Source organism: Bos indicus, chromosome 5 (assembly GCF_029378745.1).
Source record: "Bos indicus isolate NIAB-ARS_2022 breed Sahiwal x Tharparkar chromosome 5, NIAB-ARS_B.indTharparkar_mat_pri_1.0, whole genome shotgun sequence".
NCBI classification, from domain to species: domain Eukaryota; kingdom Metazoa; phylum Chordata; class Mammalia; order Artiodactyla; family Bovidae; genus Bos; species Bos indicus.
In genome coordinates, this window is record NC_091764.1 from 104,788,299 (window position 1) to 104,804,676 (window position 16,378).

A 16,378-nucleotide genomic window follows, 5' to 3' on the forward strand; every position below is an offset into this window, starting at 1 on the left:
TGAAGGTCTGCAACCAAGCGCCCCTACTTCTGATGCCAGCCATGGTAACTGCTAGAATGGCTCACAGAACTTGGGCAAACACTACACTTACTATTACCAGTTTATTACAAAGAAAAATATGAAGGATACAAACGCTAGATGAAGAGGTACACAGGGCAAGCTCTGGAAGGGTCCTGAGCCCAGGAGCTTCTTTCCCCGTGGAACGGGGGTCACCACCTCCTGAGTGTAGATAAGCTCACCAGTCTGGAAGCCCTCCCAACTCTGTTGTTTATTTTATTTTATTTAAAAAAAAATTGATTTATTTGGCTGTGCTGGGTCTTAGTTGTGGCATGCGAGATCTAGTTCCCCGACCAGGAATGGAACCTGGGCCCCCTGCACTGGGAGATTGGAGTTTTAGCCACTGGACCGCCAGGCAAGTCTCTGATTAAGGGTTTTAATGGAGGTTTGGGGGCTACTTGCCCTCCCCCTGACTTCCAAGGGCAGGGCCACGCCTGGACCCAAAGTTGGGGTCCCGCCCCATGCCCGCTGTGCCTTTCAGTGCAGATATAGGCATGAGGTGGTAGTCAGGGGCTGATAAGCCTGGTCTTTGACAGGTGGGCAGCTGGCACCCTCCCCCCCCCCACGCCCGCCTTAGGCCTTTGGGGGCTCCTGACTGTGTGACGGGCCCAGCATCAGCCCCTGGAGATGGAACTGGCTGTAGGGCCCACTTAGGGGGAACTCGGGGTGCAGAGCAGATCTGTGCCATGGAGGACGAGTCTTTGCTGTTTGCAGGCTGGGGGTGACAGGGCCGGGAAGGAGGGCTCCCACTTTGTGGAATAGCCATGGCAAGTGTCTCTGGTTATTTCTCTGTAGAGGAGAAGGTGGAGAAGGGACGCAGAGAGGGGGGCTGGGAAGGACTCCGGATGCTGCCTGGGCTTCAGTGGGGCCATTGTGGGCCCCAGGATGGGGATGCCCTGAGTGGGGCAGGGCCAGCAGGCATCACTGGAGATGATGGCGGAGCCCCCTCCCCCCCACAGATGGGCTGTGCTCCAGGGTGTGGTGGGTCTGCACCACGGGCTGCTCCGGGGCCTGGGGAGGACAGAGTATTGGTTGGATCCAGGGCAAGTCGAGGGCTGGGGCTGCAGGGTGATGCTGGGGAGTCCTCGCTGCCACTCCCAGCTGTGTCAGCCTGGCTGGGGAGCTGGCTTGGGCGGTGGTGAGATAGTGGGCAGATGGCGTCCTGGGCCCCCATTTGCCCTGAAGTCCCAGCAGGGGTTTGCCCATGAGGAGGCCTGAGAGCTGCCCCTTGGCTGGGCAGGGGGTGAGGACAACATGCTGGCCCCTGGACTGCTCGCCCCATCATTGCTCTGGGCTGGCTTTCTGCCCTCTTGCCCTCAGGGACTCTCCTGGTGGGGGGCAGCCCCCGTGATAACAGTGCAGAGAAAGGCTTCTGACCCCAGCAGAGCAGAACCCAGGGAGGCAGTGGGGAGGGCTGGGAGCCGCAGTGAACCCAGAACCCAGAGCTGGAACTAACCCTGGCTTCTGACCCAGCCCCACCCCCAGCGTCACCACCCCCCACAGCCCAGCCCCCTGGGTGTGAATCCCTGGGTGTGACTTCACTCCCTGGGTGTGACTTCACTCCCTGAGGCTCAGGACTGACCCACTGGGCCTTGACCTCCCAGGGCCAGAGGAGTGGAGCCTGAGTAGAGTCCTCCTGTGGGGCCCCTTTCTAGACCGTGGTGGGGAGAAACCCAGAAAGTGCCCACTACTGGGACACCCCCCAGGGGACCCACTGGGACACCCCCTCTCCCCTCCCCCTGTCTTTCCAGGAGAGTGTCTCATCACAGGACAATCCCACTTCAAGAGCTTTGACGACAGGCACTTCACCTTCAGCGGGGTCTGCCAGTACCTGCTGGCCCAGGACTGCCAGGATCACTCCTTCTCCGTCGTCATAGAGACTGTCCAGGTGAGCCCGCCAGGCAGCCCGGCGGTGCCCACGGGGATGAGGGCCAAGGTGACCCCACGTGTACTTCTTTCTTCTGGACCACCCAGCAAAGGGGAGGACAGATAGGGCGCCCAGGGCTCCTTGAGGATCCAGGTCCCTGATTCCCTTTGGGACAACAGGCCCAAGGAACAAGGACAAGCAGGGCCTAGAGTTTTGAGGAGGGAGTGGTTCTGAGTGAGCAAAACTGAGGCTGCCTGGTTGGGGTCTTTTCCTGAGTGCATGGGCTGGGGGCTGGGCTGGGGGTGGTGGTGACGCCCCTCTGCACGCCCCTCCTGGCAGTGTGCCGACGACCCTGATGCGGTCTGCACCCGCTCCGTCACCGTCCGCCTGCCCAGCCCGCACCACGGCCTCCTGAAGCTGAAGCACGGGGGTGGAGTCGCCCTGGACGGCCAGGATATCCAGATTCCCCTCCTGCAAGGTGGGCGCCCTCCTCCCCTGGAGCCCCCCACCCAGCTTGCCCTCAGCGCCCCCACCCCTCACTGCTGCCTCTTCTGTGAGGATGTGAAGGAGTGCTATTGTTGGAGGACAGGCTGGCGTCCTGAATTTATGCTGCAAGAAAGGCAGGCTTCCTGGAGGAGGAGGACGAGCTGAATGACGGTGGAGTGGCTGGTCATGGGTCAGACCCCAAGACATCATGGGGCAAAGCCAGATGACCCTGTGACCTCTGAGAAAATCTCCCTGCTCAGTGACTTTGCCAGGCGAAAATGTACCATTACACACAGCATGATTCTAACCTTCACTCTTAAAGGGGCTTCCGTACCCCTCCCCTCTTCTTTATGACCACTGGCCACCCCATGGCTCAGCATCCCCATATTGCACAGAGTAGGTCCACAGCTTATCCTTGTGTGCTTAATGCTGTGTGTCTCCCATGAGATGCTGTGTTCCCTAGGATAAGAGGTATGCCTCCTACGTCGTCTCCAGAGAAAACTGCAGTTTTAGCTTTGCTCACAGCATTGCTCAGCAGTGAGGACTGGGTCACTCAGCCTGGAAGCATGTGCCACAGCCCAGGGGTTAGAGGTTCAGTGGAAAACCCATCCCGGCTCAGGGCACGTGCATAAGCTAAGGATGCAGTGACCTCTACTGCCCCCTCGTGGCATTATGGGAAATGGCAGGCTACCAGAGGGATGCAGAGGCACCTTCTTCTACGTGGAGCCCAGTTTGCACTGCCCCACCCTGATCCACCTTTCCTCTGAGACCCTCTGTAAGCCTCATGGCCACCCCCCAGCTGCCCCCTAATTCACTGCTTTCATTGCCACAGTCCTTTGTGACAAAGCCCACCTCTCTCTACAACCCATCTGCCTGCGGCCTCTGCCCTGGCCGCATCCCAAGCCTGAATCCCGACGTTGCTTGGTTCCAGGTGACCTCCGCATCCAGCACACTGTGACGGCCTCCCTGCAGCTCAACTTCGGGGAGGACCTGCAGATAGACTGGGACGGCCGTGGGAGGCTGCTGCTGAAGGTAGGCGCCCTCCTGGCAGCCGGGCCACACAAAGTCCCTGTTGTGCTCTGATGCTCGGAGAGCTCGGGGGCGGGAGGGGAATTCCTTTCTCCCCCCACCCGCCCTGAGCCCCCAGAGTGAGGAACAGGCCTCTCTTGTGTATGAGAGGCTGGTGATTGCTGTCTGGATGCCCCTTGTTCACTCTGGGAGTTCCTGGGTGCTGGGCTCTGGTCCTCTGAGGGTTTCCAGCCTGGGTGGGCTCCCTGCAGGGCTGGGCTGGGGGCAGTGGTGGGCAGCTGGTTTACTGCTAAGGCTCCTAACTGCAACAAAGCTTGTGGTCAGAGGGTGTTCCCTGGGGCGCCTGCTGTGGGACTCACAGCAAAGACCTGGGTCATGTGCCCACTACCTGTGAAGGACTGTTCTGGGAGCTGCCAGATCCAACCCCCCTCACCCCCATCCAGGGGCTTGGCAGCCTTGGGGTCACTTCCAACTGCTCTCTGTGTTCTTAGAGTCACTCTTGGATAGGGATCTGTATATTTCACAGGGCTGGCTTCCAGATCTGTGTTTTCCTCTGAAAAGTACTGTCACTGCTTTTTCATAAACAAAGCAAGCAGGACTCATGGGAGCCAGGAGACGTGCCCAGGACTGCAACCCCGATCAGCTCCCCGGGCAGGGTCACCACCACTAGGCTGATGCTTCTCACTTTGACGTCTTTAGATGCCTTTGCACCCTGAAATTTTACTGAAGGTGCCAAGATCTTCTATGGGGGTTATATCTATTGATGTATTCTATTGCTTCCCTGGTGGCTCACGAAGTAAAGAACCGGCCTGCAATGTGAGAGACCTGGGTTCGATCCCTGGTTTGGGAAGATCCCCTGGAGAAGGAAATGACAACCCACTCCAGTATTCTCGCCTGGGAAATCCCATGGATAGAGGAGCCTGGTGAACTGCAGTCCATGGGGTCGCAGAGTCAGACACGACTGAACAATTAACACTTTCACTTATCTAGTGACATTTACCAGATTAGAAATTAAATCAGAGACCCTTGTTAATTCGTTAAAAAATACCAATAGTGAAGTCACTACATATTAATGTAAAGATTAAAAAATCTGTTTTCCGAAACAAAGTTAAGGAGTGAGAATACCAATGTTTTATGTATCTTCAAATTTCTTTAATGACTGTCTTGACAGAAGACAGTTGGAATCCTGTTGACTTCTGCAGTGTCATGTAGCCCTGAAAAACCCCAGTGCACACTCACAGAGAACGAGAGGGAAAAAGTCATGGGAAAATAGTTTTGGCTGCATGGACCTCTTGAAAGGGCCTCCGGGACCACCCCGTCCCACAGGTCCCAAGACCGCACTTTGAGAACCCTTGCCCTGGATATATTAAAATCCCTGGAGGGTCCCCTTTGGCTTCTGGGGGGCCAGTGTTCCCCAGGCCGTGGTATGATCCCATGGTGGGCATCTGGGGTGTCCCTGAGAACCTCCTGGTGCCCTCCATCCTTGTGATGTCATATTCTTTCTCTTCAAGTCCCTGAGAGTTCCAAATCAACACCTTTTTGTTTTTCTTTTATAAAAAAATAAAGCTGTGACCACTAAGACTATAGAGCATGAAAATCTTGAGACTTCCCTGGTGGTCCTGTGGCTAAAACCCTGTGGTCCCAATACAGGAGGCCCAGGTTCAATCCCTGGTCAGGGAACTAGATCCTACATACTACAGATAAGACCTGGAGCAGCCAAATAAATAAATAATAAATCAGTAAAGGGCTTCCATGGTGCTTCAGTAGTAAAAAGTAAGTAGTAAAGAATCTGCCTGTCAATGCGGGAGACGCAAGGGACATTGGTTCAATCCCTGGGTTGGGAAGATCCGAGTAGGAAATGGCAACCCACTCCAGTATTCTTGCCTGGAGAATCCCATGGACAGAGGAGCCTGGCGGGCTACAGTCCATGGGGTCACCAAGAGTCAGGTATGATTGAGTGATGGCACGCACATAGAGAAATAAATAAAAAATAAAAGTTGCCTTCATCCAACAACTTAAAAAAGAAGAACATGAAAATCTTAGAGATCTTATCAAACCCTCAGGTACAGTTGGAAATAAAGATACCCTCATTTCTGGAGCAGGACAGTGACTCACAGTCATTTGGTTACAGAGTGAGCAGAACTCAGGTCTCCCACACCCTGGTCATCAAGGCAGGCAGCCCCGTTAACTCCCCGACTTTTTCAGGCCCTTCCCTCCGCACAGGGAGGGTGCTCTTGATCCGTGAGGCGCCCAGCCACCCTGCTTCAGCAGGCCAATGGTGCCTTGTCTTGGGCGGCTGACCTCTTCCCTGCAAGCTCCTCTGTCTTCTGTCTCCTCTGAGGAGAGAAGGCCGACTTGCTTCTGTGGGGAGGGGGTGCAGGGTTATCTCTGGGGCTGGGCTTGGTGGGTTTGACGAAAGAGAAGAGGCCTTCACTGGTCAAGACTACAGGGCAGCTGACCCCGGGTCCTGGGGAATGTCCTAGTGTTTTGGTGTGTGTGAGGGAGCGCATTCCCATGCTGACCCCGGGTTTGTGGGGACCGCGGAGTGGAGGACAGCGGCTGGTGTCAGGACGCCTGGGAGCGGCGGCTGGGGACCCCCGGTCCCCACCAAGGCAGTGGGATGAGGTGGGGTGAGAGAGAAGCTGCCGGTGGCTCCCTGGGTGCGCTATGAATCCTGCCGTGCAGGCAGCGGGGCTGGGCCGGCTGTGAGGCAGGCCCAGCTTGGCCTTAGAGCGGAGGAGAAAGGGTTCTGACAGTTTTCACTTGGTCAGAAGTGCCCCTGAGGTTTATTCCAAACAGCAAATAGCCGGCGCATTCTCCCCATGTTCCCGATCCTGGACAGTGTAGGCCTGGCTTCCACGGACACGTCTACCCTCCTAACCCTTTGCTGAGCCAGCCTCCGAGACCAGCCCCAGGGACGGAAGGAGACAGTCGTAGAGAGTGGGGGATGGTAGAGAAGGCAAGCCTGGTGGGTGAACAGGGGGAGCCTGAGGGCCTGGGGGCCTGAGAACCAGGAGGGAAGAGAGAGGGTGCTGGGATGTGGGCGAGGGGACAGGCACCTCCCCAGCTTTGCTGGGGCTGGCGTCCAGAGCAGCGCCTGGCTCACTCACCAATCCGTCCGGATGCTGTCGAGCCGTTCACTCTCTGAGCGCACTGCCGAGGTTGCAGCAGTGACACAAAACAGGCCCGAATCCTGGTTTCGTTTAGTTTAAATTCTAGTGGAGGGGAACTGACAATAAGCAGAACCGACAAGGAAACTGTGTCTCCTGTTAGGGGGCGATACATCCAGGGGGAGGAGAGATACCGCAGAGGAACGCCAGGGAGTGCCAGGTGGGGAGGACCGACATGTTCAGTGGGAGGTCAAGGAAGGGCGGGTGCCTGGCGTGCCAACGCTTGCTGTTTGCCAAGCAAACAAGGAAACGTTACTCCAGCTTCCTTTTTCTGAATGATATTAACTTGGGTCCATTATACATATGTATGAGTCCGAAACCCCCACTAGATTGTTCATCCTGAGTCTTGTCGAGTTGGAGCTGGAAGCTGGAAGGGGCTCCAAGAGATGACCCTGTAGGGCCAGCCCGTCCGGGTGTCAGAACACAGGAGGTCCTGAAACCACAATTGAAGTCTGGGGCTTCCCAGATGGCTCTAGTGGTAAAGAACCTTCCTGCCATTGCAGGAGACATAGGAGACTTGGGTTCAATCCCTGGGGCGGGAAGATCCCCTGGAGGAGAGCATGGCAGCTCACTCCAGTATTCTTGCCTGAAGAATCCCATGGACAGAGGAGTCCGGCGGGCTACAGTCCATGGGGTCACAAAGAATCAGACACGACTGAAGCGACTTAGCACTCATGCAAATTGCAGAGCAGGGGTCAGGGCCACCAGTGGGTCTAGGCCTCTGCTCCAGTTTGAACTAAGATCCCCCCCAAAAGAGATGGGCAGATGACTCCAGCTGTACCATGGATCCCCATGTCACCCCTGAACGCACACCCCAGGCTCAGAAGCATCGAGAATGAGCACATGCCTGTAGCCTGCACCCCTCCTGGTCCCCTCGCAGGCGCCCCTGGGTCCTCGCTGACCCCCACCACCCACCTCTTTGGATCATGACCGCAACCCCTGGGGTCCTCTTGGACTCATGGCCTTTTTTCCTCAAAGATGCCCAGTGACTGAGTCAAAATCTAGACGCTAGGAAGGAGTATGTTTTTTTTTGTCACTCAGTGTATGTTCTGAGAAAACTTGGGCCATAAACGCTCAGCGTGCTTCTCCCAAGTGTGTGACAGAGATAAGTGTGCAAGAAAGGGGGGGCTAGCTTTGCACTGTGTTTCCCCGGCCATGTCCTCTGATGGCCAGGGTGGCAGAGCTCCACGCATTGCTGGGCCCAACTCTGTGACCTCAAGTGAGTTGCTATCCCTCTCTGGGTCTCAGTGTCTGGTCTTTAAGTGAGGGGATCATCCCTGAATTGCTTCCTAGAGGACAGGTCTTTGATTCTAAAGATGCAAGAGCAGGATGAACTACTGGTAACTGGTTAACAGATACTGCACTTCGGGTTTTTAGTTTCTTTTGCAGCCCAGGGCTTAGCTGTGGTGTATTAAATTCATATTTATTCCTCTCTTCCGGGGGACCTTTTTTGATGAAAACCATCTCATGAGGGCAGGGAAGCTGTGGCTGCTGGGGCGGCTGCTCCACGTGGTCTGTCCCCCGCAGCTGTCCCCTGTCTACGCGGGGAGGACGTGCGGGCTGTGCGGGAATTACAACGGCAACCAGAGGGACGACTTCCTGACGCCCGCGGGCCTGGTGGAGCCCCTGGTGGAGCACTTCGGAAACTCCTGGAAGCTGCGCGCAGACTGTGAGGACTTGCAGGAGCAGCCCAGTGACCCCTGCAGCCTCAACCCGCGCCTGAGTACGTGAGCCCCGAGATCCCCGAGTTCCAGTGCATTCCATGGATGGAGCGCCCACCGCGGGGGAGGGGGCCCCCAAACCCCTGAGATCCCCCTTGTTCCAGTTTCCTGAACACTGTGCCCATGGTGAGGGGGTTGGAGCCGGTGGGTCTTTCTTTTCATCCTCAGCATTTGATTATCTGGATCATTTATTCTTCAAAGTCTCTTTACTGAGCACCCTCTGTGGGCCACACCCTGGGAAAGAAAAGAATAGTCCACACTTCTTTCCCTGGACCTTCTCAGTCTGTCTGAGCAGCAATTACATTACCGGAAGATAGGTGCAGGGGGTGGCCATCCGCAGATTGGTCTGCCCCAGCATCTGGGACCTACATCAACCGCGCCCTCTTTCCCAACTCATCAGGGAACAGTTTCTCCCTGGGAAATGCAGTTGATTGTGTATTGAAGCCAATCAAAAAAGAATATTGGCTGCGGAAGAAAAATCGCCATGGTTCCCAGATCAGAGAGAAGCTGTTTTTGCTGTTGGCTCAGCCTAGAGGGGGCGAGTTTAGGGATTTTGGTCTTGGGGTCCGAGTGCGCGTGCCCGTGCGCGGTCGGGACACGCCCCTCCTTCCCCACAGCCAAGTTCGCAGACCAGGCCTGCGCCATCCTGACGTCCCCCAAGTTCGAGGCCTGCCACAGCGCCGTGAGCCCGCTGCCCTACCTGCGCAACTGCCGCTACGACGTGTGCGCCTGCTCCGACGGCAGAGACTGCCTGTGCGACGCGGTGGCCAACTACGCAGCGGCCTGCGCCCGGAGGGGCGTGCACGTCGGATGGCGGGAGCCCAGCTTCTGTGGTAAGTGTCCTCCCCGTCTGCTGCCCCTCCAGGCTAACCAGCAGGATCCGCTGGGATGCCCTCTGCTCTGGGCCAGGTCAGAGCACTGTCTTTGCTTTATTGCCACTGGGGAAGGAGCCCAGGGCATCTTCTCCCATCCCTCACCCCTCCCATTTCCTGGAAGGACAGGGCAGTGGGGACTGGGGTCCCTGCCTGGCAGAGATTTCTGAGGCTGCTGCTACCTGGTGTGGGATACACGTAGGGTGGGGGTGAGGAGCGAGTGGGTCCCAGATGCCCATGGGTTCCTGCATACCTGGAGGGTCTGATGAAGCAATGGGAGAGAGGCAGGTGCCAGTCCTCTGCTTGAATGTGTGTGTGCTAAGTCACTTCTGGGTTCAATCCCTGGGTTGGGAAGATCCCCTGGAGAAGAGAAAGGCTACCCACTCCAGTATCCTGGTCTGGAGAATTCCATGGCCTGTATAGTCCATGGGGTCGCTCAGACATGACTGAGTGACTTTCACTTTCACTTCTTTAAGTCGCTTCTGTTGTGTCTGACTCTTTGCAGCGCTTTGCATGAATATCTGGCCTCAGAGATGTGTAACTGGGAAAAGGAGTATTTTAATAACTTTCTGAGATAACTGTGGATATATTCTTCTTTGATCCTCCTCCTCATGTGTGCTCAGTCACGTCCAACTCTTTGCGATCCTACGGACTATATAGCTCGCCAGGCTCCTCTGTCCATGGAATTTTCCAGGCAAGGATGCTGGAGTGGGTTGCCAATTCCTCCTGCAGGGGATCTTCTTGACCCAGGGATCGAACCTGCATCTCTTACGTTTCCTGCATTGGCAGGAGGAGTCTACCACTAGCTCCATCTAGGAAGCCCGTCCTCTGCTTATAACTTCAGGTAAACCTCGGAGCAGTCCCTGCCCACAGCTCCAGCACTGTGTGAAGTCGTGTAAAGTAGAGTAAAGTCATTGTCCCCAGACGATCTGAGAGCCTCTCCGGCACTGTTAAAGGCCTGGCATCTGAGCTCATGTGTGCCCCGCACTCTGGTCCCTGGTTGGTTGTTACTGTTGCTCTGGGAACATTTGCCCGGTGCCCTGCGTGGCCAGGCAGTCACAGTGCTGTAGGGCCTGGACCTTCTTGTTTGAGGCAGAGATGGAAACTGCCTCCCTGACTAGGTTCCTGTCACACTGAGCAAGAGCATAGTTAGATTAAGGCAGGGGCAACCAAGGAAGGCTTCCTGGAGGTGGGGAAGTCCCTGGGTGGGGAATATCCCCTGAAGGAGGGCATGGAAACCCACTCCAGTATTCGTGCCTGGAGAATCCCATGGACAGAAGAGCCTGGTGGGCTACAGTCCATGGGGTTGCAAAGAGTTGGACACAACTGAAGTGACTTAGCATGTACACGCACGCCCTTGACCAGGCTTTAAAAAAGGCACTTTCTTGATGGAGAAAAGTTGTTTCTGATGGTGGAATAATAATAAGGATGTAGAAGTGAAGGCATTGAAGGAGGATATGGTCTAGTGGACACTGATTTATAGGGTGAAGTAGATGTATTTGGAGACATAAATGTTGGTGGTTCTGATAGAAGCAGGAAAATAGGAACTACAGAAGACAGTAAAAGGACTTAACAACACATATTTGAAGAGGAGTTTAGGTTTGGGGGCTCTAGAAGTGTCATTATTTGGGATTAAATGAGCCAAGTTTAAGCGACCTTATAAAAATGAGTTTAAGTGCGATCTGATTTTAAGCGACCTTACAAAAAAGAGAAACAGACACAAAGTGAGGATGAAGAGGATGAAGTGTTTAGGTGTGTGCAGTTGTGCCCCCATCCCGCCTTCCCTGGGGTGTCACAGGGTCACAGGCCAGCAGCCAGGGGGACTGAGGCTGAGACCTCACTGGCAACTTGCTTCGAGCCCTTCACTTCACCCTCCAAAACCCTTATCAGCGTTTGCTCTTTAGAAATTGGGAGACATGATCTGGAGTAAGTGGTGTCTGTTTGTGAATATGTTTTTAAAACAGTTTGGTGTTCTTTCGTGAGCTCCAAAGAGCTCCAGTACCACAGTTGTTTATGTCTCAGGGCGGAAAAGAATTCAGCGAGAGGCCAAGAAGTGATTTATTAGAATAGGACACTTGTGAGGTTGTACACGTGGGTGGGTGAGAAATGCCACATCCTGAGAACTTACTGGGCTACAGTTTTATAATCAGAGGAAAAGTGGGGAGGGGGGAGAAGACTCTGTCCTTCTTGAGTAGACGTCCTGCTTCCATCATCAGCTCCTCGTCCAGGTTGAGCAGGTGAGTTTTCTTGTTCCTACATGGTCAAGCTGGGTCCACAGATTATGTTTCCGTGGGTGCAGAGAGCATGTCCTAGGGATCATTAACTTACTGAGCTCACTGGGCAGGATGTGGGTTTCATGCCATCATTGTTTTATTGTTTGGAGACTTGTCTCCTGGTTTTGTTGCTAAGCAAGCCTGCTTGGTTCTGTGGTTAAGCAAACCTGCTTTCTGAGTCACCGTGAACTTACAGGGTCTCCCATGTTTTTTCGACCCACAGTCCCCCAGTGGCATTAACTGCTGTATCACCTCCTTTGTCCCTTCACTCTGTCCCTGTCTCCTTGATCGTCTGCTGATGTTAGACACTACGCATTATCCCTGTGCTGAACCGCCTGAAGGATTTCCTCCTTTAGGACAGTCCCCCAGAATGCCGAGGGCTTACCCAAATAGTCTTTAAACTCTTAGGAGTGACTGTTCTTAACCCCCACCCAGAACAGAACACAAAGGGGATGGGCCGACTCCGCAGCAACAGGCGCTGACCTTTGGTTAGAGTTTCCTGGCTCTCAAGGCTTCGTGATATGGCAGAAAGTGTCTCCCCATCCCTGGAGACTTTAAAAGAAAAATTTATTTATCTAGGCTATGTCAGTCTTTTAAAAAATATTTATTTGGTTGCTTTGGGATCTTCTTTGTCTCAGGCTGGATCTTTCACCATAGTGCATGGATTTTCCAGTTGGGGCACACGGGCTCAGTGGACCATTGAGATTTGTAACCACTGGACCACCAGGGCAGAACCTGTCCCTGAAGACTTTTAAGGACAAGAGGGATCTGTCTCTATGAGCTGAACCAGAGAAAACCAGCCAGGTGGCCCTGGCTCTGAGGCCTGAGGAAGGGGGGGCAGGATGCCTGGGTTCCTCCTCCATCCTGCACCTCATTTTCCCTTCCTGAGAAATGAGCAGAATCCCTAAACAACTAACTCTGTCCCCAGGAATAGGCCATACCCACTGGGGACTCTCATGGAGCAAGACCCGATTGTGTAGCTGCTTTACAAGGTGCTATCAGGAGAGTCCTGAGAAGCACAAGATTTTTTTTTCCCCTTGGAAATTGGTTGTGTTTCCTTTGGAAAGACAAGACCCCAGGCTCCTGGTAGGCAGGGACCAAGTCTTACCATCTCTGCATCCCCCAGACTAGCACAGCCCCTTCCACGCCCCATGCGGTGGACACAGAGTCAACGCATGTTAAACAGATGATATTACTTCTGGGGAAGAAAAAGTGAAAGTGAAAGTGAAAGTAAAGTCGCTCAGACGTGTCCGACTCTTTGCGACCCCATGGACTGTAGCCTACCAGGCTCCTCCCTCCATGGGATTCTCTGGGGAAGAAGGAGACATTTAACACGGCTGAGCCGGCTTCTCAGAGGAAAAAGCCTTCTCAGCTCTAGCTCCTTCTGATTGGATGAAATGTGCCCTTACAGTCATAGGTTCAGTGGATTGGGACGCCCATCTTTAGAACCCAACCTGTCCCATCTTAGGGCTTCCCAGGTGGTACAGCGGTAAAGAATCCACCTGCCAATGCAGGAGACACAAGAGATGCAGGTTTGATTCCTGGATTGGGAAGATCCCCTTGCAGAAGGAAATGGCAACCCACTCCAGTATTCTTGACTGAGAAATCCCATGGACAGAGGAACCTGGCGGGCTGTGGTCCATGGGGTTGCAAAGAGTTGGGCACAACTGAGTGAATCACGTATGCACGTTCCATCTTAATCCACCTTTGCTCTAAATATTCAACCGATGACCCAATGTCTCTGCTGGTTTGGAAAAAAGTCTGTGTCTAACATGGTTAGAGCCCCTCCCCTCCCAGCTTCCCTCAAACACCACGCCCACCCGGGGCAGTTGTAGGTGGGGAGGCACCCCGGCGTGGACATTTCTGAGGTTCACGATCAGGCTTTCCCTCTACAGCTTCCCTGGGACACAGCCAGCAGGTTTCTGCTGGAGAAATGGCTTCTAACAGGGAGCAACAGGTTCTGTGATCCTGGGAGGAGTGTCCTCAGGGTGAGCTTCTTATTTCTTGGATGACAGCTGATCCGCAATGGGAAAGCATCTTGAAGGAGCCAAGTGCCTCCCTCAACACCAGCCTCCCTCCCCCGCCACCAGTCAAGAATTCCGTCATCGGGGAGCTTGTGAGAGGACCATGAGCTCAGTGGGCTGAATCCTGGCTGGGGCCCGTCAGTGCCGGGGCCGCTTAGGTTTGGGGCCTGCAGAGCTCGGGCTGCGTTTCCCCTTTCTCACGAAGGCAGGAAAGTGGCAGACAATCGCCACCTGCCAGGCGTGACTCGAAACTCCCTTAGCCTTCACAGCCACCCAGCTGGATGGTATTTTTATATTCCAGCAAGGACACTGCTGACTAGAGGCACGGCTGGGACTTGAACCCGGGAACTTGGTGTTCAGCGCCCACTCTCTTAGCTGTTTTATATTTCTATGTGGGAGAAGGCCAGGAAGGGCAAGGGCTATGGGGAGGTGGGTGCTGCCTGCTCTGAGTGCCCCAGCTCTTTGTGACTGGCACGTCCCCAAAGCCTGGCTCCTAGGGGACTGTTTTCTTTTAGAGCATAATGGTTAAGAGCATGAGCTTTGGGGCTGTCACAGAGAGCTGGGTTCAAATCCTGCCTCAAGGACTTCTCTGGTTGTCCAGTGGCTAAGACTCAGCGCTCCCAATGCAGGGAGCCTGGATTCGATCCCTGATCTGGGAACTAGATCCCATATGTTGTAACTAATACCCAATGTAGCAAAAAAAAAAAAAAAAAAAAAAATCCTGCCTCAGCCTCTTCCTGGAAGGCAGGTCCCTGATGGGTCACTAAGCTTAAGTTTCAGGTTTCTTACCTCTGGTGGTGGGATTGTGAGGTCTCACTCATTGAGAGGCACCAAAGGCGTAAAACCCCCGTGAAGAGCAGGGTATCCAGTAGGTGCTTAGTTAAGGGAGCTGTCATTGTTTTTATCATCAAGGGAGAAATGCCCTCGTCCATCCCTGCCAAGTCTTTTTTTAATTGTTGTCGTTCAGTCACTTAGCTGTGTCCAACTCTTTGCAATCCCGTGGATTGCAGCAAGCCAGGCTGCCCTGTCCTTCACCATCTCCTGGAGTTTGCTCAGACTCATGTCCATCAAGTCAGTGATGCCATCCAACCATCTCATCCTCTGTCATCCCCTTCTGCCCTCAATCTTTCCCAGCATCAGGGTCTTTTCCAATGAGGCAGCTCTTTGCATCAGGTGGCCAAAGTATTGGAGCTTCAGCATCAATCCTTCCAATGAGTATTCAGGGTTGATATTTACAGCCCTAAAATCTACCAGGATTTCTACTCTGTCCCAGGCTCTGAGAATTCAAAGATGACCAAAGCATGGTCCCCCTAGTTAAACAGAGGAGAAAGCGTATACTTCTGTAATTAGAACAGTCATTTGTGGGGATCCTTAGCGGTCCAGTGGTTAAGACTGTGCACTTTCACTGAAGAGGGTTTCAACGCTGGTTGGGGAACGAAGATCTCCTATGCGGCCAAAAAATAGAAAAAAAATAAAAAATAAAAAGAACAGACAGTTGTGAGCATAAAAACACACTTTTGCTCCCAGTGGGAAGATAAGGCGATGACCATGCAGGTATAATTGGGGGTCTCAGAGGCAGCGGGTGGGACTGCTGGTCCTAGAACCACAGTCCTGCTCGTCGTAACGTTTCCGCTGTGTCTGTCCTGGCCCCGCCCTCTCCTCCAGCACTGAGCTGCCCACACGGCCAGGTGTACCAGCAGTGTGGGACCCCCTGCAACCTCACCTGCCGCTCACTCTCCCACCCGGACGAGGAATGCACCGAGGTCTGTCTGGAGGGCTGCTTCTGCCCGCCGGGGCTCTTCCTGGACGAGACAGGGTCCTGTGTGCCCAAGGCCCAGTGCCCCTGTTACTACGACGGTGAGATCTTCCAACCCGAAGACATCTTCTCGGACCATCACACCATGTGGTGAGTCGAGCAGCGGGACTGGGGACCCCGGGAATGGCAGGGCCGGGAAATGGTCCTCTGAGTCCTCCATTTCATGGATGGGTACACTGAGGCCCATGGGCAGGCAGGAAGTGCCCGCCCAGTGTTGCACAGTGAGTTGGGAGCTAAGCTGGGATATCACCCAGGCCTTCTGTCTGCCTTCCTGTGCCCGGCACTGGAGCTTCAGGCTGGCGGTGGGACTAAGAGGTGAGCAGTAAGCCAGCTGTCACTCGTGGAGCCCCACTCCCTGCATGAGGTGTCAGTTTGCCTTTTCTAGAACAGGAGATGAGAGTGCTCCCTGCCAGCCTCCCCTTCGGCCTCCCGTCAGCATTCTCAGAACAAAGCATTTGAGCCAGAAGAACATTGACCATAGTAGCATCGCCTCCAGAGCACATCACTGTCCCCACTTGCCTCATGCTTTTCTTGGGAAAAAAAAAAAAAATCCAGATCACACCTACTTCCTGCTGTCCTTCACCCAGGCCCTTGGGCATGGTCAGTGTCAGCAGGGCAGTCACAGTCGCAGAAAAAATTTGTAACAGAACATTTACAAACACCTCCTTGGCACCGGTTCTGTCCTGGGTGCTAGGCTAGAGACGGTGACCTAAAGATGAACTGGACACAGAGTGGGCCTCAAAGCTGACTGTCTACAAGGAAAACCAGCTGAAATGTCCTGTTGATGGAAAATTTCAGACATTGGAGTGGGGAGAATAGTATCAGGAGCCCTAATGCATCCAGCCTCGGCTTCCCTGATTATGACCTCTTTGCTGTTCTGATTTTTAAACAATTTTAGAAAAAGTTTTGTTTGAGATATAACTCACACACAATAAAATTTCTCCTCTTCGGTATACAGAGCTATAGGTGTTTACGAGTGTGTACATCAGGTAACTACTGTCACACTCAAGATACAGAATGTTTTCACACCCCCAAAATTCTTCCATGCCCTATTTTACTCAAT

The 16,378-nt window shown here is 54.0% G+C and overlaps 1 protein-coding gene and 1 long non-coding RNA gene across 2 annotated transcripts in view; one reads left to right on the top strand and one right to left on the bottom strand.

Moving 5' to 3' along the window:
- Positions 1 to 16,378, top strand: part of VWF (von Willebrand factor) — a 124,922-nt gene that overhangs the window by 37,209 nt on the left and 71,335 nt on the right. Inside the window, exons 11-16 of the mRNA XM_070790261.1 lie at positions 1,809 to 1,945; positions 2,264 to 2,402; positions 3,342 to 3,442; positions 8,137 to 8,332; positions 8,948 to 9,163; positions 15,165 to 15,405. Of these exons, the coding sequence (XP_070646362.1) occupies positions 1,809 to 1,945; positions 2,264 to 2,402; positions 3,342 to 3,442; positions 8,137 to 8,332; positions 8,948 to 9,163; positions 15,165 to 15,405 (1,030 nt within the window). The remainder of the gene's footprint in view (positions 1 to 1,808; positions 1,946 to 2,263; positions 2,403 to 3,341; positions 3,443 to 8,136; positions 8,333 to 8,947; positions 9,164 to 15,164; positions 15,406 to 16,378) is intronic.
- On the bottom strand, positions 5,486 to 6,766 carry LOC109559733 (uncharacterized). Its single transcript, XR_002180827.2, has 2 exons — positions 6,550 to 6,766; positions 5,486 to 5,800 (listed from the first exon to the last, which is right to left on the bottom strand). It is a non-coding gene; the product is annotated as an uncharacterized lncRNA (long non-coding RNA).